General features: G+C 34.4%; 4 protein-coding genes across 6 annotated transcripts; 1 reads left to right on the top strand and 3 right to left on the bottom strand.

Moving 5' to 3' along the window:
- Positions 1-261: 261 nt before the first annotated feature.
- On the bottom strand, positions 262-8,223 carry LOC111366124 (40S ribosomal protein S30). The gene is made up of 3 exons (XM_022986799.1): positions 8,071-8,223; positions 7,858-7,995; positions 262-533 (listed from the first exon to the last, which is right to left on the bottom strand). Exons 1-3 carry the CDS (start codon positions 8,072-8,074, stop codon positions 487-489), a joined length of 189 nt encoding a protein of 62 aa, XP_022842567.1. The 5' UTR covers positions 8,075-8,223; the 3' UTR covers positions 262-486.
- Positions 541-6,825, top strand: LOC111366123. 2 transcript variants are annotated; one of them, XR_002697578.1, is made up of 4 exons: positions 541-1,574; positions 3,517-4,344; positions 4,435-5,873; positions 5,960-6,824. XR_002697578.1 is itself a non-coding variant. In XM_022986798.1 (2 exons), the coding sequence occupies exons 1-2, from the start codon at positions 4,239-4,241 to the stop codon at positions 4,926-4,928; spliced, it is 600 nt and encodes a 199-aa protein (XP_022842566.1). In that variant the 5' UTR covers positions 3,432-4,238; the 3' UTR covers positions 4,929-6,825. The 2 variants fall into 2 exon arrangements, 1 of the variants encoding a protein (XP_022842566.1); XM_022986798.1 differs by lacking the exon at positions 541-1,574 and having other exon boundaries at positions 3,432-4,344; positions 4,435-6,825.
- Positions 8,224-14,689: 6,466 nt separating the features above from the next.
- LOC111366122 lies at positions 14,690-17,715 on the bottom strand. 2 transcript variants are annotated; one of them, XM_022986797.1, is made up of 3 exons: positions 17,558-17,715; positions 15,864-16,062; positions 14,690-15,246 (listed from the first exon to the last, which is right to left on the bottom strand). In XM_022986797.1, the coding sequence occupies exons 2-3, from the start codon at positions 16,043-16,045 to the stop codon at positions 15,060-15,062; spliced, it is 369 nt and encodes a 122-aa protein (XP_022842565.1). In that variant the 5' UTR covers positions 16,046-16,062; positions 17,558-17,715; the 3' UTR covers positions 14,690-15,059. The 2 variants fall into 2 exon arrangements, with proteins under 2 accessions (XP_022842565.1, XP_022842564.1); XM_022986796.1 differs by having other exon boundaries at positions 15,864-16,050; positions 17,558-17,711.
- A 1,349-nt stretch (positions 17,716-19,064) lies between these two features.
- LOC111365549 lies at positions 19,065-24,377 on the bottom strand. The gene is made up of 4 exons (XM_022986106.1): positions 23,102-24,377; positions 21,565-23,000; positions 20,050-21,416; positions 19,065-19,908 (listed from the first exon to the last, which is right to left on the bottom strand). Exons 1-4 carry the CDS (start codon positions 24,375-24,377, stop codon positions 19,065-19,067), a joined length of 4,923 nt encoding a protein of 1,640 aa, XP_022841874.1.
- Between the last annotated feature and the right edge of the window lie 677 nt (positions 24,378-25,054).

The raw sequence follows: 25,054 nt of genomic DNA, 5'->3' as shown, positions 1-25,054 counted from the left end.
TCACACATTTTAGAGTGATAACAGGTACAATTAATCACATGCTTTCGGTTTGCATTATCAACCTCAATGAGAAAAGACTCTTTTTCCCCTTAGACAAGTAGCATTACCTGAGTATTCACCGTTGTTCGGTTTTGCACGAAGACTTGTAAATGGGAAGATCACTAAGGGAAATAGATTTATACATCCAATTCCCCGAGTTGGATTACAAAACAAATACCGAAACTAATTTACAACATAACAACTACATATAAATCAAATCCAGGAAGTAAGGTAGCATAGATAAGGAATTCATTTCGAAATTGATTTAAACTTAAACAAAACTTTCTTTAACCTTGTTAAGTCATTAGATGATCAACATAATCAAAGCAAAAATATAAAACAACGCTTAGTCTACAAATTAACAATGCTCTTCACACATTTTTTGAAAAACAATTAACTCAGCTGACAAATTCATTTTGACCGATAAGAGATACTGGCATCTCCAGTTTACTTCTCTGATGAGTTTGGTCCCCTCTTCTTTCCAAAGCCAACAACTACAAATAGCAACAAATTGCACCAGTCAAATTATATTTCTCAAAAGAGCCCACAAAAACTTCGAGTTGAGTGGCTCATTATTTTTGCTTAGAATCTTGAACTCTTGGGATATAACTATATAAGTCACTTCTCATGGAAAAGGTTTCAGATAACAATTTACAAGGTAGTTACCCAAGACAGCAAAAAAATGTTTACCTATTACACGTGCAAAATAAATAACAGAAATTTATTATTTTTTTTTTTCTGCAAGTAATGCAGAGTAAAAATACAAAATATATTACAGAACCCATTCGTGGATTATGATTTCACATCTAAAAAGGATCTTAACCATTTAACACTTGTTCATGTGTAACAAATTAGCAGGAAACTTCGTCATAAGTGCCAAAGCATCAACTTAACCAAATTTCCAGATTCTTTTATTTGTAAAATGTAAAAATGATATAGCATATGTTAGAATAATAGGATTAATGACCTAGTCGTTGGTCCTTGAACTTGTCAGCATACTCAAAACTCAATATCGTGCCTTAAAAATTAAGGGTCCGTTTGATTGCAAAGATGAAATTAAATTGCCTAGAAAACGAATTCCAAGGAATTCAATTGCCTATAAGGGTGCGTTTGATTGCACAAATTTTCCATGGAAAATGGGTTTTTTCCACCTAATTTCCTACTTTTGTCTTGTTTGATTAACAATTTTTTCCAAGGAAAATACTTTCCTTGTTTTGATCACGTGACCACATTTTCCTTAAAAACAAGGAAAATATTTTCCTTGGGATAGGGTGGATTTTATTTTCCATGGAATTTAACCCTTCCAAAAATTCTAGTAACCAACCCACGTAAATATCTCTCTCTCTCCCTCTCTCATCTCTACCCAAGTACCCTCTCTCTCATCCATTCAACCTGCTCTCATCGATTGAAAGGAACCAGGAAGGCGTCTCACTCTCTTATCGATTCAACTGAACTAGGAAGAAGAAATCGACAATCTGCCTCCGGGGAAATCAATGCGAAAGGTTGGCAACGAGGCGGTGACTGCATAGATTGAGGTAAACAGCTCTTCAATTTGAGATTTCCTTATCTTTAACTATTATACGAAATGAAGAGTTTTCTTAGCAAGTTCGAATCCGCTCTGCAATTGCTTCACTCCAAAACAATCAGCATACAAATCTTTTGAATCCATTTAAGCCTTCAATTCCTTTTATTTTTAATTTTCGACTCAGAAAACTGACCCATCATTTTTAAGTTTCTGATGCCGGAACATATTCTCAAACCCAAAAGACTTTCTCCTTTGGCAGGTAAGAGTTACATAACTTTAATTTATTTTTAAACAAAAAAAACATTGTTATGCCAGTTGTAGATGATGATGCATTTTATCCCGGTTTGTAATTCAATTTTATTATTTATTGGGTTATAAATGCATTTTACAAATTGGGCTTTTCCTAAATGATTTTTGGGTTTTATTAGGGTACTGAACTTTTAATTTTTTAGGTTTCTTGTTAGAATAAAGCTTATGAGCATCATTTGTGTGTGTGTGTGTGTGTGTGTGTATATATATAATTTTTTTTTTTTATTAAAAATTCGAGAGCAATCCAGAAGAAAGGTACTTTTATGTATTTTTTGGAAACTTGAAACCAAAAATGGAATATTATTGAATTAATGAACTTGAAACCAAAAACTCTCCATCTATTCTTTGCTTACCAGTTGAATCTGCCTGCTTTACATGGTCTCTAGCAGGAGTTGAGCAACTAATTGCTAAGATTTGAATGAAAGTGAGTTACGGGGTTGGATTAAAATTGATCTGTTCAATAGTAATGTAATTAGAAGCACGTGTCTTAGTTGCTTGTATATTGGGTTAATGTTGGAAAATTTACTTAAGACGTTATAAAAGAGTTATGTGGATCAATCAAAATGGTAGTTAGACCAAAAACCTTTATGACGCCTCTTCTTAACTACAATCAGGGTAAAAAAGATTAGTAATTATTGGACTGATATTGATATTAGAGAAGCTTGCATCAGAGCTATGAACTCAAATTGCCCATCATGCTGTCATGAATTCAAAAACCATGTTGCTTTTAGAAACACTGCATAACTCTGTACAAATTGACTATACGTAGATCAACTTTTGATGTTGAGTACTTTTGATTAATGTCAAATTTGTATTCAAGTTGCGCTCAAACGACTTGGTATTGGATTGTGTATACTAGGATTTTCGCACTATTGTCACTATTGTACTACACAGTTGTTGAATTTTCTCACCAGAAACTTTTGGCTCCTCCTCACCTACCTTGTTTTCACACAATTAATACCCCCACTTAGACCTTAACAATCCAACACACACAGAGAGAGACCTATTATATGTATCACTCTTATTCTTATATTCACCTCCAAAATACTTGCATTCAACTCACTAGAGTTTAAAGACTTCAAAATCATGAAGAAATTCTTCTTTCCAGCTCTTCTTCTTGTAGCTCTTGTAGCGCAACTTGGAATGTGTGAGTGGAATTAACCAAATGGTCAGTAATGCAATTTTTAAATATTTTGACTATTTTATGTGGGAAAAATGAGAAAAATATTCCAAACCTGTCATTATAACTAAAACATCCCAAAATAATTCGATTAATTAATCAAGATGTCATTATAAAACATTAATTTCACACTTTTAGTGATCTAATTATCAGAATCCTATGCAATGTGCTTACATTTTCCTTTCTTTTTTCTTCTCGAGTTGTGTCATTTAGCAGCTTGACAATAACTAATACTCTCTTTAAATAAATTCTTTTTTTTCTCCTGGTAGATTCAATTGATACATTCAAGATGTTTATAAAAATGAGAATGTGAAAAGTGATATTTTCTTACTTTTATCTAAAAAAGTCATAGCATCTCATTGGAGCAATTAACTAGATATATATGTGTGTGATTTTGGACATTTAAATATACAAATTCAAACATTATTTTAATCTTACATTGAATTTTTATTTACAGTGGTAGTTTATAGCATGGCTACAACAACGAATCAACGTCGATGCCGACGACAACAGTTAGGTTTATTTTAGACGATGATCATGCAAGCGATTGTAATATATAATGAACTTAGGTGTCGTGCACGACATCTTCCAAGAGCTCCTCATACAAATTGGAATTCTGAAAGAGAAATAACACTTACACGAATGTTTGGCACGAGTGATACAATATGTCGTGATCTCCTTAGGATGAAAATAGGTCCATTTCAAAGATTATGTGCTCGTTTGCGAACTTATGGATTGGTTGATAGGAAATACGTTCGAATTGAGGAACAAGTCGCAATTTTTTTGAATACAGTCGGGCATGACCAACGTAATCGCGCTGGACGTTTTACTTTTTTTCATTCTGGTCAAACAGTGAGCTTTTACTTTCACGGAGTCTTACACGCTTGTCTTAGACTGTATAGAGATGTTGTGACTAATGCCACTCCTCATAACTCACCATACGAAAAAGAAAATGTGCAGCATTGGTACTCCTTTTTCCAGGTTAGTGGTTTGTAGTTATTTCGTCATATTTCTTAAAACTTCAATATACACATTTATTTTGAAACGTATTCTTTTTTAAAGGATGTCGTAGGAGCAATCGATGGTACACATATTGCTGCGTATGTGCCTTTAGAGGAGCAAGGTAAATATCGCAATAGAAAGCAAGTGATCTCCCAAAATGTTTTATTAGCTTGCACATTTGATATGAAATTTACTTACGTGCTTGCCGGTTGGGAAGGATCCGCACATGATGGTCGATTGTTACGGAGTGCAATATTACGCCAAGGACATAAGCTAACAATTCCTGTTGGTAAGTTGTGTCACTATTTTGAAAACATTTCTTCCACACATAAGTTATAATAATTACCTAATTACCATCTTATGAACAACTCTTTCCTAGGTAAATATTATCTTGTTGACGCTGGCTTCCCATCAGTTTCGGGTTTTCTTGCACCATATCGTAGGACTCGTCATCATCGTAGAGACATTGAAGGTCAACGTCCTGAAAGTAGTAAGGAGTTGTTCAATTTTCGACATTCATCTCTACGTAATGTTATTGAGCGTACAATTGGTTTGCTGAAAAAAAGATTTGCATATTTGAGACATCAACCCTATTACGACATTGACACACAAGCAAAAATAGTCCTTGCCTGTTCTGCCATCCACAACTTCTTAAGAATTGATGACGTTGAAGATGTTTGTGAGCAGGACGACTTAGATAGTAGTGATGATGAGGTTAACCCTACGCATGTTGATGTACCTGAAGATGAAACTCCAAATGCTGACATATCTTTCACAAATCAGGAACTGTGGCCTAATAAGAGGAATGCGATTGCTGATTTAATGTGGGCTGATTATCTTCCCAATCAGAATGCAGGAATTGATGTTGCTTGAAATCTGATTTTTTTTTCCATTTTTTTCTTGTGGCTTTTTTTTTTTTATTTTTTTTTTCTTTTTATGTAATGGATTTATACTTACTAGACTTTTATCTGTAGTAATTACTTGAATTGAAGACATATTGACATGAAGCATATTTTTTGCTTTTTTTTTTCATGTCCTATAATAGTTGACATAAACTTGCTAGAATTTTAAATATTGTAATTTGAATTACTGTTATTCGATACAAATTGTTGACATATAATTTTCTTAAATGTTCTTGTTTATTAATCTTGCACTATAGATATCATGGCAAATATTCGACAAAGCTCTACGGCTCCTTATCGAGTTCCTAGACCAGCCCTCCATTCAGACGTGGAGGAAATAAGCTCAACCCAAGCGGATCCTAATTCTAGGAATCGTCAAATACGTTGGAGTGATGCAATGGATAGTTGTATGGTAACTGCACTACAACATCAAGTGTTGGCTAGTCACAAAAGAAGTGACAATAGCTTTTCATCATATCACGTGTCCAAAGCAATCGAGAGCGTGCACAATGGATGCGGAGTCGTGGTGTCTGATAAGAATGTGAGGGCGTGATTGAAAACTCTGAAAAAAGAATATGTTGAAGTTCGTCAGTTGTTAAGTATGAGTGGTTTTAGGTTAGATCCTCATAATGGACGTGTCACAGCCAATGTACTAGCTTGGGAGGAGTTGTTGAAGATACAAAATTTCATTGACCAACGAAAGTATTATTCCTTAAATATTAGTAATATAATTTATTTTGACCACTGACTAGCGTAAAACATATTTCACTCTTTTTCTTGTAGGGCAAACCAGAATTTGGAAAGTGGAGGACCAAACTTTGTGCTCGTTATGATGATTTGGAGGCTATCTTTGGAAATGATTCTGCTACAGGAGATCGTGCTGTAACCGGCAATGACATTTTATCCCCCGAACATGGTACGTACTAGATCGTACATAAAAACTTATATAATTCGTATTATATTAGAGATTCTAACAAATTCTTATTTTATTAATTTTTTTAGATGAAAATGTGCATGAAGTTGATGGTCAAAATGAGGATACCGAACCAAGTCCCATTCGTGCTCCTAAGCATAACGCTGAAGGAGGAACTAACAAAGTTCGCCGTCGACGTACTCAACCTAATGATGAGAGTCTCGTTGCCCTATCAAGCATTGCCGAATCATCTAAAAAAATTGCTAATGCTATGGAGACTCAAGCAACATTAGATACACTAAACCACATCAATTGGCAGTTGGTTCTAGAAAAATTACAAGGCATGAGTATAGAAAAGAGTGACATAATGCAAGTAATGAAAATTTTTCGATCGGATGAGAGTCTGGCTAGAGAATTTATGAGTTTGACTGATGAAGAATTCATGCGTGATTTAGTATTTGAAATTCTGGGCCGTGATCCGCCTCCACTATTTTAAGATGACGTGCTTGGATAATTCAACAAACATATGTGGAAGTATGACATCTATGTTGATTTTATTTCCTATTTTCTTATGATAGAGATTTTACGGGTTTTTTCATTTTCGTTTTATGTAATACGTTGGACGAAATTTCATCATTATTTATTGAATTGATTATCTGATTATTATTTTTGATTGCAAAGAAGAATATTTAACTGGTAGTAATCTAAATTGGTAGGGATAATTATTTCATCTCGACAGTGTTTATGCATCTTTCGTACCGAATCTTGGCATGTTTTTATCCATAAATTAACTGCTATATTAATTAGGATTGATTAGGATTTGGCCGAATTTATGTCTATAATTTGTTTAAGAGTTGGAACATTCATTGACAAATTTTCATGGAAAAAATCCAATATTTTCCATGGAAAAAGTGACAATTTCCATGGAAAATAGTGCTTGTCAAACAGATAAAATTGGAAAAAATAACAATTTCCATGGAAAATAATGGCTATCAAACACCTAAAGTTGGAAAATTATAACATTTTCTAGGTTGAAATTTAAGTCAATCAAACATGTGTAATTAACATTTTCCACGTAAATAATTTCCAGGCAATTGAATTACCTAGAAAATATTTTCTTTCCATGCAATTTTCCTACTTGCAATCAAACGCACCCTAATTGTTTTTCTGGAAATGTAAATTATTGCGTTTGATTGGTATAATTTTTCACGTGAAAAATGTTAAAATAAAAGTATTTTTCGATGTCCGTTTAGCTTTGTTTTACATGAAAATTGTCAATTAAATGGATGACATTTACTGGTATTGGAAATGAAATTAGTTTCCATTGCCAAATAAAAAAAAATTCAAGAAAATCATCTATCTTTGGGTGTTTGTTTGGCTTTGTTTTACATAGAAATTGTCAATTAAATTAAAATATTTTTTTATAATAATTCTTAGAATTTGTTTCTATTACCAACAAAAAATAAATAAATAAATAAATTCGTCCAAAAAAAATAAAAAACTTGCTTCAGTGCCTGGAATTCCAATTCTCGCCATATATGGTGAGAATTAGAATTCCATAAAAACCAGGAATTGCACAACTTTTAACAAAAACAAGAATTGATTTCCATGGAATTTAAAATGCTATCAAACAACTAAAAATGGGAAAAGAAGTAATTGAAGTTCCATGGAAATAAATTCCATGCTATCAAACAGGCCCTAAATATTTTTGCTCAGTTAGTCTGCAAAATAAATTTCTTCTGCTAAAAATAAACATAAAAGGTTGATTTGGCTAACATCATGCTTACGTTCAACAGTTATTTTTTTATTTTTTTTTGGGTATTTATGAAAACAAAAAAAAAAGACGCAAAAACATGATACAGCCAAGTTACAATAATATATCTAAGCAACTGAAAACACAGAGAAATAAAATGTGCAAAAACAAAAATTAACAAATATCGATTAATTAACGAGGAAAGTGAAAAATGGTCTGCAAAACTAAATTTACCGGCGGTGACGAAGCGGCGGTTGTATTGCATCCGCTTGTGAGCACGGCCACGGGGCTTCTTCTTCTTGTCCTGCTTGGCCACCTTCGGTGTTTGCCCTCTCACTTTACCGGCACGTGCCAGTGATCCGTGAACCTTACCTGCAAATAAATCGTTAATCAGCTCATCAACTCAACATAAAACAGTGGATTTGAACTTTCGGCTTCGAAAATTACCCATGGATGATTTCGGTGAGTAGAAATTTAGAGAGAAGCAACTGCTGGATCGATTCGAGCGAAATATGGTTCTAGATGTTTAGGGTTTTTTTTCCCTGCATTTATATGGTTAAACGGGCTTTACGTTAAATCCAGATTCAGAGTCGGCCACTTCGTATTTGGGTGTACTAAACTTTGATCGGGACTGAAATCAGAGTTTTAAAATAGATTTTAATAAAAATTGATAAAATATATATTTGAAAAATTGTGAAATTCATAAAATATATTATTTATATTAATTGTTAATTTTGACTCGAATTAAAATTTAAACTTTAATTTTTATCAAGCAGTGGTTTAAATTGGACCACGACACCAGTATTGGAATAATTTATGGGAAAATTTTAGATCTAATGATACATTTGATTGTCAATATTTCTCATGAAAAATGTCATTTTTCCTTCAAATTTCTACTTTTGAACTATTTGATTGATATTTTTTATGGAAAGTATTTTTTACTTTTGATTACATGACCGTATTTTCTTTGAAAATAAAGAAATTATTTTTTTTAGGGGAAGTAAATTTTTATTTTAAAATTAATTCTCTCTCATCTATCTCTTTTTATCTGGTCTCATATATCCATCAATCAAAAATGGACAAATATAATATTTTCTAAATTGAAAATTAAAGCAATCAAACAGATTTAATCGTTAATTTTCATGCGAATGAGTTATAGGCAATTTAATTGCCTGTAATTTATTTTCTTTCCATGTAAATTCATTGCTTGCGATCAAACACGCTCTAAGAAATTAAGTTTGCCCATTTTAAAACTTAAAAAATAAGATTTAAAACTTCAAAAACCAATTTTTATTAAATACATCAATATCACAATTTTATACAATTTGACCACAAATTCTTAAATTAAATGATCACAAAATATTTTACGATCATGAAAAGATTTATATGTCACAATTTATTAATCTTTCACAAGTAAAAAATTTTATATGTCAAAATTTATTAATCAATCACAAATTACAAATTTGATAAATCATATTATTTATTAGTCACAATATACAGTCACTTTTTTTTTTTTTTATCTCAAGATATTCAAATTATTGGTCGCAATTTCAAATAATTGATCAGAAACTCTCTCAATCACACCACCTATGCCACCCAACCCTAATCTACCATGGCACCACCGCCGCCACCATCTACAACAACTATCATTTTCAACTTCAAAATCACCATCACCACCTTGCAACCACTGCCACCAACAAGATTTAACAAAACCACTACCATCGACGCCAAAAAAAATTCCAACAAATCATATCCGCAACATGCTCACCACCACAACCACCTACACCATAACAGAACCAACACCACCACCACAAGCATTGTGAACAACCAAATGCTGCATTATCACTGCCATCACCACCAACGCTTGAACATCCACCGCCATCATCATCACCCACAAATAACCACTAACAAACAATCAACCGACCATTAGAAAACCACCAACAAACCAACGGTGCCGCGATCTAAAAACCACCAATAAACCTACGTGCGACGCCAATGCTTGCAAAGAGGTACCGCGTAGTGCCACTGCTTAATGGTGGAGATAAGTCGTCGAAGAGCTACGCTTCAGCAATGGAGATTAGTTGTCAGAGCGATAAACGAGAGAAGAGAGAAAGAAGAAGAATAGAGGGAGAAGGAAGATGGAAGCGACTGGGGGGTTTTAGATTGAAAATCGAGTTGGGTCAATGATGAGGGTGGGGCATCATCTAATTTTAGATAAACAAACTTTAAATCAAATTTTTAAGTTGGATCTTAAAAAATTTGACGGCTATAATTCCCACTTAATTTATTGGGCTACTCAAATATATTTTTACATCTTCTCCCAATTTTCAGCTTATCATTAATTTCGAAAAGTAGGGTGCAATTTTTTTCTTTCAAAAATCAAGTGTATCCTCTCGACCACCAACCCATCCACTATAAATGCTGATTTATTATTTTGATTATGCAACATATACATAATAATTACATATACATGATGTGGTGAGATATGATTATGTTAGAATTTCATCAACCAAATAAAAAAAAGCCTCCCCTCTATTTTTGACACGTCATATGTATATAAACTATTATATAGTTTCTTATGTACAAATAGCATTATTTTTATTCGTTCACCCATTTTCCCAAGTCACAATCACATCCGCACCAATATAATTGCCGTTCGTCACCACCGCCTATCATGGACACTGTCACTACCATGACACCGCCATTGGTAGTCATGGTGCTATTGTTGCTGCAATTGCAACTTTGCCCGACTGTGATCTTGAGATGGTGCACCTCCTATGTCAGAACCCATCGATGCCTCAGAGAAAAAGGATAGGGAGAAATTAAGGTTCGGGTGAAAATTTAGGGGCGAGAGCCTCTAGTGCAATTTGTGAAATTACAAGTCTCTACTTGCAATTTCAAATTGGGAACAGTTTAGAAATGGTAGTGGTGTAAGTCGAATTAGGGTGTGGTGTGTGGGCTCATTTTGACAAATAAAAAATGGATAATTTTTACAGCTGCATAATTTGTTATAAATAAAATGTGTAATCCATGATTAATAAATAATATGTGACATAAAAAATGTGTGATTAAGATTAAATCTATATTTGTGACTTACAATTTGTTCTTTGTCATTGTGATCATAATTATGTGTTATTTGTGACTGACATATTATTGTGACATTGATCTATTATCAGGTTGTCACAAAAATTTTGAAACATTTTCCCAAATTTTTCATTTTTGAAAATGTGTATTACAAGTTTTGTAATTAGTCGCCCGTTTGAGTTCCATTTTTCGCTAAAATCACATTTTAAAATAACAAATTGATGGAGAATGTGTAATTAAAAAATAAGAACAAGTTCTAAATTTATACGTAATATTATTTTATCAAAAAATGTGTGATTGAAAAAAAGAAAAAATATATATTTTTTGAAAATAATGAAGACTAAACAAAGCATATGTAATCTTCCGAATTTTTATTCTGTAATAATATTTTCAAAATCTTCTCCAACCTTCTTTAATTCATCAATAATATTTAATATGGCAGAAAATTTTATTTAAGAAATTACATAAACCTTCCACGATGTATTTGACATGCTCAGAAACATTTCTTTTATCTAACTTCTAATAAAAAGGGGAAGAAATATCTACTATTCATGCAATTGTAAATTAATCCAATTTTATTTTCCATTTTGTTTATGTCAAACAAATGTTCTTTCACACATCATCCAATTAGCATTAAAAAAATAATTATGTCAAATAAATGTTCTTTCACACATCATGCCACTAGCATTAAAAAAATAATAATAATTTTAGTAAATATAAATTGCCATGAGCAAAAAAAAAAAAAACTCTTTGCACATAAACTTTAAAAAAATAAATAAATAAACTCTCCGCACAGTGCGAAATAAAAAAGAAAGAAAAAACTCTCGTATAGTGCGAAGAGATAACAAATCATGTGCGGAGAGTTGGCAAACTCTCTGTATAGTGCGAAGTAAAATAAAATATCTCCGCACAGAACAGAGAGATAGCAAACACCATGACAAAACTCTTCGCACAGTGCGGAGAGATGACATTCTGTGCGAACAGTTCGCACAATCTGTGTGGACACTGTCCTCACAAAGTGCGGAGTAAAAAAAGTTAAACAAAAAAAAACTTTGCACAGTGCGGAAAGTTGGCAAACTCTCAGTGCAGTGCGAAGTTATTAAAAAAAAAACTCTCCGCACAGTGACTTTCACGTGCGTTGCACAAATTTTTTATTTATCATATTTTTATTAGTGTATAAATTTTAATTTTTTGGAAAGTTTTTAAAGCAATATCTATAAGTATATTTCCACGATATATGAAAATAATTGTAAATTATTTTTACAATTGCATAACAGTATTGTGTCATTCAGAAAAAAAATATTTGTATATTTCATACTTGAATAAGAAATATATGAGATTATACAAATTATTTTATTTGTATTCTTTGATAGTGTTGATATGATTGAATTGAATGTGAAGATTATATTTCTAAATTTTATATAATTCAATATTGGAAAATTGAATATTGAGCACCATATTCATATGCATTTATATTTTGTGCTTTATATATATTTAATATTTATTTTATGCTTATGTTGAAAAAATAAAAATATGAAATTTTTTTTGAAATTCAGTTTGGTAAGTGAATGTACGGTGTTCTACATTCTCGGTATTTGTAAGTGCAAAAATCGGTATATAAAAATACAATAAGCTGCAAATACGGTAGGCAGCATATACGGTAAGATGAAATACGGTAAGTTGTTTGCAAATACGGTAGGAAGCATATACGGTAAGGTGCAAATACAACAAGTTATTTGCAAATACGGTAAACTGTATATATGATAAGCTGACTGCAAATACAGTAAGCTGCATATATGAATTTATAATTTGTTATAAATATATAAAATTTATTTAATATTGAATTTCTTAAGTATTAAATGTTGTAATTCAATATTGTTTTCTTTTTCATAATTCTATTTTCGAGAATTAAAAAAAAAAACTGGTTATGAAATTGCTAATTTTTAAATGTGTTTTTTTGTTGAAGATAAAAATGATTTTTTTATGTTATTTGTAAAAAAAAAAAAATTATTATAATTTTATTAACGTAATAGGAAGATTTATTATGCATTTTTATTTTTTACATTTTGTGAAGAATTTTGTTTATGATAATTCACAAATATTTTTCCACACACACACATCATGCCAACAATATTAAAACAATAATAATAGTTTTAGCATATATAAACTCCATGAGCAAAAAAAAAAAAATCTCCGTATATGAGCAAAAAAAAAAAAAAAGGACTCTACAAAGTGCGGAGAGATGGCAAACTATCTCTCCGCACAGTGTGAAGAGAAAAACAAAAACTCTCTGGACTTTATCTGCAAGTTCCAAGAGACATTTTCTCAAACAACTTTTGAGCAATACATTAGACACTTTAATTCTTAGCCTACAATCCGAAAGTATAATGTCATTGAAAATTGTATATGCTTCTAATATCCAAGAGCTATTATCAAGTAAGTGTAAAATATTGAATTTGGGTGGTACCCTAGAGCCTCCTTTTGTGAAAGTAATGTCATGGTACTATCAATATCCCCTTCTTTAAAAAAAGGTTGAACCCCAACCTTAAAGGTCTCTCACTGCCCCTGCCTTGGAGCATCGTGAGGGAGGTAAATCGCAGATTATGCCTCCAAGGGTACAGGGTGGAAGGCTGCTTGTACACTTGCACTTACCCAAGAGCCAAATCCATATTTCAGGATTCGAACTCTTGACACGGCAGCCTCAAGTAAAGCTGAATTTCTCCACCCTCCCTTTTTACCAATTGGAGATGTGCCCTGGGGGCTATCAATATCCCTTTTTTTTGCACAACTTACATATTGTTTCATTGTATGAATCACGAGAAAGCTCATTTCCAATACCGTAAATATGATTTGCATGCTCAGAAAATTGAGCTGTGACTGAAATTTAAAGAAGACATAATTAATTTTGATCCATGTTTTTCGACTCTATTTCATTGTATATACGAAAAATTTATAATTTTGAAATTTGACTTGTAATTAAGGAATTTGAAAACGACTCTCCGCATTGTGCAGAGAGTTTTTTCTCTCTGTACTGTGCGGAGAGCTTGTTTGTCACTCTCCGCACTGTGCGGAGTTTTTTTTTTTTTTTACTCTGCATCGTGCGAAGAGTTTGCCAACTCTCCACATATGGTTCAACTCTTTCCGCACTTTGCAGAAAGATTTTTTTTTCTCCACACTTTTTTTTTTACTTCACACAAAGTTCAACTCTCTACGCACTGTGCGGAGAGTTTTTTTTCTCTCCGTACTATGCAAAAAGAACACAGTGCAGAGAATTTTTTTTTGCTCTTCATACTGTACGAAGAGTTGGTTTGTCATCTCTTCGAAATGTGTGGAGAGTTTTTTTTTTTTTTTATTCTGCACTATGTAGAGAGATTTTTTTCTCTCCGCACCTTTTTTTATTTTTATTCCGCACTTGGTTTAACTCTCTCCACATTGTGCGGAGATTTTTTTTTCAATTTTACAATATTGAATTACACAAAATTTAAAAATATACTCTTCACCTTCAATTCAATCATCAACATTATCAAAGAATATAAGCAAAATAGTTTGTATATTTCTTATTTAAACATGAAATATACAAGCATATTTTTCTAGATAACGTACCGCTATGCAATTGTAAAAATAATTTACAATTATTTTCTTATGTCATGGAAATAATTTTAGATATTGCTTCAAAAAATTTCAAAAAAAAAAATTAAAATTCATACACTAATAAAAATATGATAAATACAAAATTCGTGCAATGCACATGATAACGACTAGTAATTTAAAAATTCTAAAGATACTCTCAGAGTATTAAACTGAAAGGTATAATAAATAAAATTTTAATTTCTTCGAACTAACGCTATCCAGTTCCATGCCTAATATCCTGGAAACTCGGTTTTTTATCCAATGTTAGGTGGCAAAATGTAAACATCAAGATCCCATAAAAAGTTTTAAGTTTACTTGCAAAGCAAATAAGTTATAAAATAATAACAATAAATATCTTTGTTAAACATGGCCAAGGCTGTAAAGCCATTCTTATTAGAACAAAGAACAGATAGGGTTTAAGGTAAAGCACGGAATAACCACGAAAACTTTTCTCAGAGCTACGTCCATCACAGGTAGCTGTATCTTCCACAGGAATTACAATTCCATTATCAAGTTCATTTACCTAGTTCACTTCGCTAGAGAAGGGGTTTTGATGTCGAATATGCTACTTATTGAGACAATCGAATTTAACACAACTGATTTCTCAGCTTTGACAACGTTGTAGGAAAACAAAATCTTGCACAAAGAATGTCAACTCAAAATAACCGCAATGATGATGCTGAACATCGACTGGCCCAAACATTTTACCAGGCTAGCAGTTTTCAGGGATAGTAACCAGTGAACGTAAATCCTCTTCCGACAATTTCACCAGCACAAAACCATGCAAAACACTCGAGGCCAAATAGAGCAGCAATGCCAGCATCTTCAACCTTCAGCTCCTGCCTGTGCTTCCACATGTTCTTGACATAATCAAGTTCCTTCCAAAATGATTCCGTACGGCCGGGAATGCTGCAAAGTCCAAGTAATGAGAACTACTAAACAGACTGGAGAAACTAATGCTCACAAACTAGCAAAACATGGAGATGCAACTCATTTAGCACTTTTTGGTTTGTTGTGAGGCATATGCCTCAATCTGTCCCGCCTCACAAAGGAAAAACACCTCAGTACCTATTTCCGCCTTTTTAAACATTGGGCGAAGGCAATTGACATCTTACAAAGTACATGACAAATACGACATTTGACTTTTGCAGCCAATTTCTTCTTAGAATGCTGTTATGCTTATGATTAAAATCCACCAAATTGGTACAGGATTAGGTGCGTAGCCATCCATATGAAAAAACATACCAAAGGTGGGCAAATAACTTGAATCTTAAAAATACGATTGGAATATACTATAATTAGCAGCCCACAGACCAAGGCATAAGCCTCAGTTAATCAAGGCATAAACCTCACAAATGGCACTTAAAGCGTAAGCTTTGAGAAGGTAAATGAAAGCCACGCGTCACAGGAATGACATGAAATAACTGTAAGTACAGGAGTTCAAAGTCAAATTAAAAGAAAGAAATGCCATCCGGGAATACATCTCAATTCTGAATGGTGTACAGCATGCATTAAAATAAATTAACCTTGCAAGACGAGTGTAGAACAGCTGCTTGGCCAATTCATTACATTTCTCCACAGTAGGTGGCTCTTGAATATATTGCTTGTTCTGCTCCAACAACTGCTTATAGTAGGAAGTTCCATGCTTGGCCACAAATTGTGAGGCTTGGGAGGCCTTTGCTTGCAATTGCTGCAACTTTGATGCCATTAAATCTGAAGTAATGTCTACGCATTAAACAAAAAGGTAATAATAGAAAAGGATTCTTATTCTTACATGACCGTGAAAATGTAAAATATTTCATTAAATCACGATGAATAAAATTGAGGTCCTTTTGAAGAAAAAGTGATGCCAAACACAAGGGCAATAAACTGAATAAAGGGTAAAAGTGTTGAATTACACAGCAGGACTTGTTGATAATTTCATAAAGCAAAATTTCAATTTTATGCGTCTTTAATCTAGATTGATCTGTCAAGAATCACATTGTTTACTAGTTATAAATACTTTGTTATTTACTTTGTTATTATCCCATTCATCTAGAAGTAGTGTTCTGCAGTGTTCTGCAAGATTCATATTTTATGGTGTGAAATGCCCTGTCAAATTTGACTTACTCTTGAAAGGACGAATCTCTCTATTCTCTTCTTTTCTCCCTACCCTCATCCTCCAAGATTCACCATATTGCACCCAATATCTTTAGAGCAACTCTTATTCCTAATCACTAATTACGATAGCCCAATCTATTTTTTGTGAAATCATAATCCTAAAACAATGAAAACATTCCAAATCTTACAAACTATATTCTCCAGTTGGTCAGTTACCATTCAAATCTCTTGCATCCAATGAAGCTCTCTCTTCTCCCTACCCTTCTCCTCCAAGATTCACCATATTGCACCCAACCTTTTAGAGCAACTCTTCTTCCGAATCACTAATTAGTATCACCCAATCTATTTTTTGTAAAATCATAATCCTAAAACACTGAAAACATTCCAAATCTGATTAACTATATTCTACAGTTGGAGTTACTATTCACATCTCTTGATCATCTGAATAATTTTTTTATATTTTATTTTTTTGGGACACAAAACCATTCAATATCTTGCATTAATCAACCCAAATTATAACCATCCTTTTGGTCAGCAAAAAGAGAGGCACATAAAATTCATTTTTTCTTCCAACCAGTATCATTTCATCTAACAACCATTTTAATAGGTTCAACTTTCATATCATGGACCTATTTCAATAAGTAAACAGTATATTTTCTTTGTTGGAAAGAAAAGGAAATATTTCGCTTCCCTTCTAAAAAACCATAGCACTAGAAGAAAATTTTTGACAATAAGGGAGGCATTTCCCTTTAAAAAGTATCTTAGTGGAAAACAATGAGTCTTCCAATTCCCAGCCTCAGTTGAGCTTGTTTAACAAATAATGAAAATATTATACTGCTCTTTTCTTCTCTGTCCTCCTTTCCCTTACCAAATCCAAAACAAAAACAGATAAATAAATTCTCAGATTAAGCAGTTTCAGTTTTCCCCGAACAGATCATGACTAAATATAAGTGTATAAGTGTTGAAATCAAGTCACTGACTAAAACCCACCAGTAAACAAATAGATCCGAGAAATTAGTCCAAAATCCACAAAAGAAAGAATATGATTAACAGTGTACGAAGAAATTAAGAATTGTAAAGAACAGTAAGGAAAAAATTTGGTTTTGACTCGTATATTTACCTTTTAATGACGTCCCAGAAAGCAAAAGGAATGGGCAAGGATATTTTTGCCTCTCTCTCGCTAAGCTGTTGATTTCGAGGGGGAGAGGCTTATCAGAAGATCGAGAGGGACAACGAGAGAACCGAAATGCTATCGATAGTTTCACTTCTATTGCTGCTAATTGACTATGCGTTTTCTACTTCAGTATCGAATTGGGGGCAAAAGCCCATGGACCCTAAGCTAGTGGGCTGGGGCACTTGGGGTCCATTAATAGCTTGATTAGACCCATCACTGTACTAGGCCCATTTAAAGAAAATAGCTTTTAGCCCATGTTTTGTAGTATATGGAGTATGTATTCAATTGAAACTTTTAGCCCTTGTTTGTGAGAGCTTTTCTTTCCCATTTGCAGCAATTTTTTAGTCGTTACAATTGAACATGGGTAACTTTCCAGTCGGAATATTTTACTGTCTCAAAATGAAATACCAATACTGCCCTTGTCTCATGAAGAACGCATGAAATGTTAAGGGGCAAAAACGTCATTCAGTCTTAAAATAGTAAAAAATTACGACTGGCCTTATTTGACAAATATGTATAACGGTCATATTTTGGCTGCAATTGGCAACAAAATCTCTTCCAAAGAAGACCTTAATGACTTTTGGGATTTAAAAAGTTTAGAAGTATTCAATATAGATTTTTTGATACTCTCTAAAAGTATTGATGTATTCAATTAAAACTTTTTTAAGAGGCCTCCAAAAGTTACGGTATATTTAATTAAAATTTTTTATAATTTTCTATAAGTTTTGGAATATTCAAATTTTAATAACTTCTAGATACTTTTATAAAAGTCTCTGAAATTTTATATAGTCTCTAAAAAGCTAACTTTTAAGTATAAAGTACTCATATAAAATCTCAAAATTTATCTCTTATTGATCACTAAATATTCAAAAACTTTCACAAAAAAAATACTAATAAATATTCAATTGGATTCTTGTAAAAAATAAAAGATTTTGGGAGATTTTGTCTCTTATTAAATTGGATTCTTGTAACTTTTTTATCTTTTTTTATTCATTTTTGTGAAAAATATATCTATATTTTATTAAATTATAAAATTTCATATGAAATTAAATTTCAATGTATTGATTTTTTATTTATTTTTAGAAGTATATTATACTAATAATAGTGAATATTAAATTTATTATTTATCATATATATGTATAATTTTGATTATTATTTATTTAATTAAGGTATTAAATTTTTATTCTTTAATTTTTTTATTTTTTTATTATTTTTTTTTGATGGGTAGTAGTTTCATTCATAAAGGAAAAAAGCCTTAAGAAAGGGTACAATAGTGCTTATAAATGAAAATTACATTTTCAATGACAGAAGGAACACTATGCCACCAAAGGACTGTGTCTTCTAGAGACCATGCATGTCGCGCCAAAAAATGCGCTGCTTGATTGGTGAGTCTGTTGCAGTGATGGAGGCTACATTTAGGAAAACGCTGCATTAATTCCTTTATTTTGGCCGCCTAAGATCGGATTGATGCAGAGGTTAAAACTGATTTATTGACTTCATTAACGAGGAATAAACAATCACTCTCCACCAACAAATGAGATATGCCGAGATTGAGGCAAAGTTGTAGCCCTCTTACAAGTGCCGCAGCTTCAATGTGTTCAGGTTCGAGAAGTGAGTTTTCAGGCCGACTTGCAGCCAAAATTATTTCTCCGTCGTGATCATGTAGAATAATACCGAGTCCAGCTTTATTTGAATCAAAGAACAATGCGCCATCAGTATTGAGTTTTAATGCATTCGTAGGTGGTGCAGACCACCTATATTTTTGGAGAGGCACACCGGGAGTGACGTTGATAGTAAGGCCCGATTCAGCAGGAGGTTTTTTAGCTAGTGCAGTAGCAATAATTTGTTGTGGTGAGAGGTGAAGCTGATCATGAACCATCTTGTTCCGACGGAACCAAAAACCCCAAGTAATGAGTAGAAATTCCGAGAGAGCATCCTTTGAAACTTTTGTTAATATATCAATAGCCGCTTGCATAAAACCTCCTAGATAAGCCTTAGTCTTTAACACTGGAAACCGATCGGTAAGTAATTGATAAATAGAAGGACAATGGAGTAGAACATGGCATAGATCTTCCACTGGGTAATTGCAAAAACAGCAATGAGGAGCAATAGAAACTCTTCGTCGGACCAAATTTTGTTTAGAAGGCAAGCTGTCTTGACAAGCTCTCCAAGCAAAGATCTTTACTTTTTGAGGAATTTTTAGCCGCCACATGGTATCCCAAAATTTCTTATTTTCAGCAGCACGCGATGAAGTCCCAGGATCAGGAGCGAGGCAGTTTTTGAAAAATCTATATGCACTGCTAACAGTATAGGTTTCGGATTTGTCATGTTCCCACAGCTAGAAATCTTCTTCTCCTGAGTGGCTAGGATATAATTTCAAAGTAGCCTCCACAAGTTTTGGATAGAATAGAGTTCGAAGCTTTGCCAAATTCCACCACCTTAAGTTATGATCAATCAAAGAGGAGACTGGACCTTCAAGTTGCTGACTATGATTTTGCTGTAAAACAGTCCCTAACTCCCGTCTTAGATAACCTATGCCAGGGATCCATTTATCATTCAAAATATGTATAGTGTTGCCATTTCCCACAACCCATCTCCCCCCTAGGACCAATAGATTTTTAGCCTCCCAGATTCCACGCCAAGCATAAGAAGGGTTACAACCAATAGATGCCTTCAAGATGTTCCCATGAGGAAAATAACGAGCCGAGAATATTCTATAAACCAATCTATCGGTGTGGTGCAAGAGCCTCCAAGCTTGTTTACCTAGCATAGCCATATTAAAGATTTGAAGCTCTTTAAAACCCATGCCCCCAAAGGATTTCGATTTACACATAACATTCCAGGATTGCCAATGAATTTTCCTCTCTTCTTTCCGTTGGCCCCACCAAAATCTAGCCATCGTCTTCTCAAGTTCAGTGCATAATGTAGAGGGGAGTTTGAAGCAACTCATAGCATAGGAGGGAATTGCCAAAGCAACTGATTTGAGGAGAATTTCTCTACCACCTTGGGAGAACATACTACTTTTCCATCCTTGCAACTTCAGCCAAACTTTATGTTTTATGTCCGAGAAAGCTCGAGTTTTTGATCGACCAACCATAGGTGGTAATCCAAGATATTTGTCATATTGTTGTACCTGAGGGGCATTCGAGAGGGCCATAATTGATTCTTGCTTGTCTTGACTTACATTTGCACTAAAAACCATTGAGGTTTTATCCCTGTTCAATTGTTGACCCGAGGCATCCTCATAACTACTTAGAAGAGCTTGTAGCCGAGACGTAGTGCTCTCATTAGCTTCACAAAAAATCAAGCTATCATCCGCAAAGAGAAGATGATTTAAACTTGGAGCTCCTCTGCACACTTGAATACCAGTCACATTTTTATTTCTTTCTGCCTTATTCAATAGATTAACCAATCCTTCCGTACATATAAGAAATAAGTAAGGAGAGATAGGATCTCCTTGCCTTAAGCCCCTGGAGGGGGTGATGTGACCAGTGGGAGAGCCATTGATGAGGATCGAGAAAGAAGTCGTAGTAACACATTTCATCACCAGTTGAATAATCTTGTCATGGAAGCCCAATTTATGCATCACTGCTTCAAGGAATGACCACTCGACTCTATCACATGCTTTGCTCATGTCGAGCTTAAGGGACATATAACCTTTCCTGCCCTTCTTTTTCCTTCGTAAGAAATGGAGTACTTCATAGGCCGCAAGCACATTATCTGTAATAAGTCTCCCTTTAATAAAGGCTGATTTTGTTTCCAAGATTACCGTAGGGAGCACTGTTTTTTTTCCTGTTTGCCACAACTTTTGAAACCAATTTATACAGGACGTTACAGAGGCTTATAGGCTTGAAATCCTTAACTGTCTGGGGGTTTTTTGTCTTAGGGACAAGTGTAATAAAGGTGTGATTTATATCTTGGGAAAACTCACATGTATTTAAAACATGTAGTACCGCATTTGTAACAGAGGAACCAATAAGAGGCCAGAATTGTTGAAAAAAAAGAGGAGGCATACTATCAGGACCCGGAGCTTTAGTAGGGTGCATCTCCTTCAAGGCCTGGGAGACTTCGATTTCTGTAAAAGTTTGAATCAAATCTATGTTCATATCATAAGTCAACTTGCATTCTAAATTATCGAGGACAGCGGCATGATTTCGTGAGCCGGTAGAGGAGAATAAATCAGAAAAGTAGTTGGTGATTAGCCGGTTACATGCCCCTCCATCCTGCCAGCAGCCTTGATCATCTAAGAGTTTAGTAATCGAATTTGTTTTTCTTCTTTGGGAAGCTTTAGCATGGAAATAACGAGTATTTTGGTCACCCTGTTCAAGCCATGCAGCCCTAGGCTGCTGCTTCCACATAAGTTCTTCTCTATCCATCCAGGTTTGCACCTTTTCAGCACTTGTTCGAAGTGCCTCAGTATTTATAGTTGCAGGATCTTTCTTCTGGATTTGAGACAACTTCGTTCTGGCTTTGTTAAGCTCCGCTTGCACTCTTCCGAATTTAGATCGATTCCAAAGTTGAAGTTGACTGCTACAGCAGCTTATATTCCTCATAATGCTTTCTAGATTTTGAGACTTAGTATCAGACCACTGATTTAACACAATGTCAGAACATGCTTTTTCACCAATCCACATTGATTCAAAACGAAATGGTTTAGGGCCTTTAAGTGTTTGAGAAGCACCTTGAAGCTGGATCCAAAGAGGACGATGATCTGAGTATGTAGTTGAACCATGAGTAACCATAGCTTGTGTAAAGAGCCGACACCAAGAATCATTAGCAATGAAGCGATCAAGCCTTTCAAAAATTTGGTTAGTGTCATGTCTTCCATTATACCACGTGTAATAGGGGCCTTTAAACCCAAGATCTCTGAGCTCACATTCGAGAAACATATGCTGAAAATTTTCTAGTTGTTGTCTAGGTCGATCACGACCTCCCCATTTTTCTTCGTTAGATAGGATTTCATTGAAATCACCAAAGACAAGCCATGCCTCTGAAGAGTTTCTTTTCAGCCTCTTCAATAAATTCCAAGTTTCCATGCGTTTAGTTGTCTCGGGATGGCCATAGATTCCAGTTAAGAACCAACAATGTAGAGGTGACTCAATTTTAGCGTCAATGTGCTTTGTAGAGTAACCCAGGATTGATAAATTTACATTAGATTTCCAAAGGAGTGCAATTCCACCACTACGGCCCACTGCCTGAACATTTAAGCAGCCATAAAACTTTAATTTAATCCGACAGAGTTCCATGTTTGCAGCATTAAGTTTTGTTTCTTGCAAGAACAAAACATCGGGATCTTCTTTTCTGATAAGATTAGAAAGAGCATGAATGCCACGAGGGTTCCTATGCCCTTGTGCATTCCAGCTAAGTAGTTTCAAGGGGATCGGTGGGGCTGAATTTCAGCCACCACCGAAAGCTGAGAGTTGTGGTCAAAATCCTGTTCGGATGTCTTTTCTTCGCCCTTCAGTCTTTTAGGCATTTGGACAGTTGTACCATTTTCAGAGGGGAAATCCAGGGATCGCTTGAGACTTGTTTGCGGAGGGGGAACAATAGAGTGAATTGCGTGGTTCGTATTTAGTCTTTTCCATCTTCGAGTGAAATTTGCTCCCTTTGCTCCAGTTAAGACCTCCGCAGAGTTGGATGAAACAGGATCTGTTTGTAAAAGGCCATGAGTACCCTTAGTCTGAGTATCAGCAAGACCACTGTGACGAGTATTCTCCGCCGTTAGATTATCCATAATGGCATCAGTCTGTAGAGGTGTTAGCTCCAGATTGGTTGCTGTCCGTGACGCTGTAGAAATTCCTTCAAAATTGGTTTGTTGTAACTCCTGGGAATTTGTCAAATTCAGCAACATTGCAGGATCTCCCTTGCCATAGGGTTCCAGTAATTGGTCCTTATTTGTCAAATTCACCAGGTTAACATGAGTGATATTAGCGGAACTCGGGTCAGAACTTGGGTTTGCAAGGCTATTCGGAGAGTCAGGAGTCCGGGAATTTATTTGACGATCGACAATAGGACCGCTATAATCACTAGAATTACCAGCACGTAACCAAGGACCATAGGAATAATCAGAGGTGGTGTATGCCTCCATAGCAGGTTTCCATAGAATGTAGTCTTTGTGACCATGTCCCAGCACACCACACAGGTAACAAAAATTTGGTAGTCGCTCATAGGAAAATCGAGTCCAAAAAGGTTTGTAAGAGCCGACGTATATTTTCTTTCCACGCAAGAGAGGCTTTGAAATGTCAAGACAAACCCGAACATGAAGGAATTCGCCCCTTGCAATCTCGATTTTATCGATATCAACTTCAATAACCTTACCAAGTTGCCTCCCAATAAAATCTCCCATTTTCCAATTTCGAACCATGACATGGAGGTCATGAATTCGTACCCAGAAGTTCGCCTCAGAAAACAAAATTTGGTGGATTTGCTCAAGACCATCAACATCTTTGGTGAGGACCAATTGCTTACCAAAAACCCATGGGCCCTCACACTTAACACGGTCTTTGTCTCTGTTGTCATCAAACTCAGCAATGTGTAAATTAGGGAAAAGGTCATGAATGCTTAAAGTTCGATTTGGATGCCATAACCGCCTCATAGTTCCTTTGAAGGCTTCTTTATTGAAGTGCTTGCTGGATAACAGTTTGAAAAGCAAGCATTTGTCACTGCGATGGGGAATCAGCACCTCATCTTCCTCCACCAGTAAGACGTCTTCCTCTTGTGCTATGAGAGAAAGTTTTGCACACAAACTGGCAATAGTTGACTCCATGGAGAGAGAGCTCGAATACACAAGATGAAGCCTGCACCGAAGCAGGGGGGCAACCTCTACTCAGGGATCCGTGAGAGGAGAAGGAACCCTCGAGAGGGTAGAAGGCGGTGGAAAATCGCCTCGCAAGAGAGAGAAGACCAACAGTTATGTGAGGTCTTCTTATTTTATTATATAGGTAGGAAAAGGGAAATTGTGGGAAACAACACTTCGTATGAAAGAATTTCATAACGTTGTACTAGATCAATGGGAATTTTATTTCCAATGAAAGTCTTCAAAAAAAAATTTGAACTCTATAAAAGTCTATAAAATTTTTAAAATAAAAGTCCATAAATATCAATGAAAAACTTCCATTAATTACATATAAATCTATAAAAGATCAACGAAATCTACAAAAGTCATCATTTAAAAAAGTCTTCAAAAGTTTTAATAGAATATACCTCCAAATTAAAGTCAACAATTAATTTTAATAACATATTTTATTAGACTCACAAATTCAAGTCTTCAACCACACATTTCATTAGCTTTTATTAAAAATTGCTAAAAATTTAATTTTAATCCCTACCGAACAATAATTTATTTTAAAATATCCCACAAATACATAATCTTGAATTTTAAGGGCAAATTTCTTTATTCTCACCCCATCGCAACTACTACCACCTCCAACCTTGCCACCATCG

Source organism: Olea europaea, chromosome 17, assembly GCF_002742605.1.
Source record: "Olea europaea var. sylvestris chromosome 17, O_europaea_v1, whole genome shotgun sequence".
NCBI classification, from domain to species: Eukaryota; Viridiplantae; Streptophyta; class Magnoliopsida; order Lamiales; family Oleaceae; genus Olea; species Olea europaea.
This window is presented reverse-complemented; position numbering and strand designations above follow the sequence as displayed.

What these genes read in the sequence shown, in the direction of transcription:
- LOC111366122 (XM_022986797.1), bottom strand. Translation starts at nt 16,045, where the DNA reads ATGGCATCAAAGTTGCAGCAATTGCAAGCAAAGGCCTCCCAAGCCTCA. An exon ending in TTCTACACTCGTCTTGCAAG is followed by an intron (nt 15,247 to 15,863) that starts GTTAATTTATTT and finishes TGGACTTTGCAG; the next exon opens with CATTCCCGGCCGTACGGAAT.
- LOC111366123 (XM_022986798.1), top strand. Translation starts at nt 4,239, where the DNA reads ATGAAATTTACTTACGTGCTTGCCGGTTGGGAAGGATCCGCACATGAT. An exon ending in TAAGCTAACAATTCCTGTTG is followed by an intron (nt 4,345 to 4,434) that starts GTAAGTTGTGTC and finishes ACTCTTTCCTAG; the next exon opens with GTAAATATTATCTTGTTGAC.
- LOC111365549 (XM_022986106.1), bottom strand. Translation starts at nt 24,377, where the DNA reads ATGGAGTCAACTATTGCCAGTTTGTGTGCAAAACTTTCTCTCATAGCA. An exon ending in GGATTTCCCCTCTGAAAATG is followed by an intron (nt 23,001 to 23,101) that starts GTACAACTGTCC and finishes GCTGAAATTCAG; the next exon opens with CCCCACCGATCCCCTTGAAA. An exon ending in TTGATTGATCATAACTTAAG is followed by an intron (nt 19,909 to 20,049) that starts GTGGTGGAATTT and finishes TACTGTTAGCAG; the next exon opens with TGCATATAGATTTTTCAAAA.
- LOC111366124 (XM_022986799.1), bottom strand. An exon ending in CCGCCGCTTCGTCACCGCCG is followed by an intron (nt 534 to 7,857) that starts GTAAATTTAGTT and finishes TGCTATTTGTAG; the next exon opens with TTGTTGGCTTTGGAAAGAAG.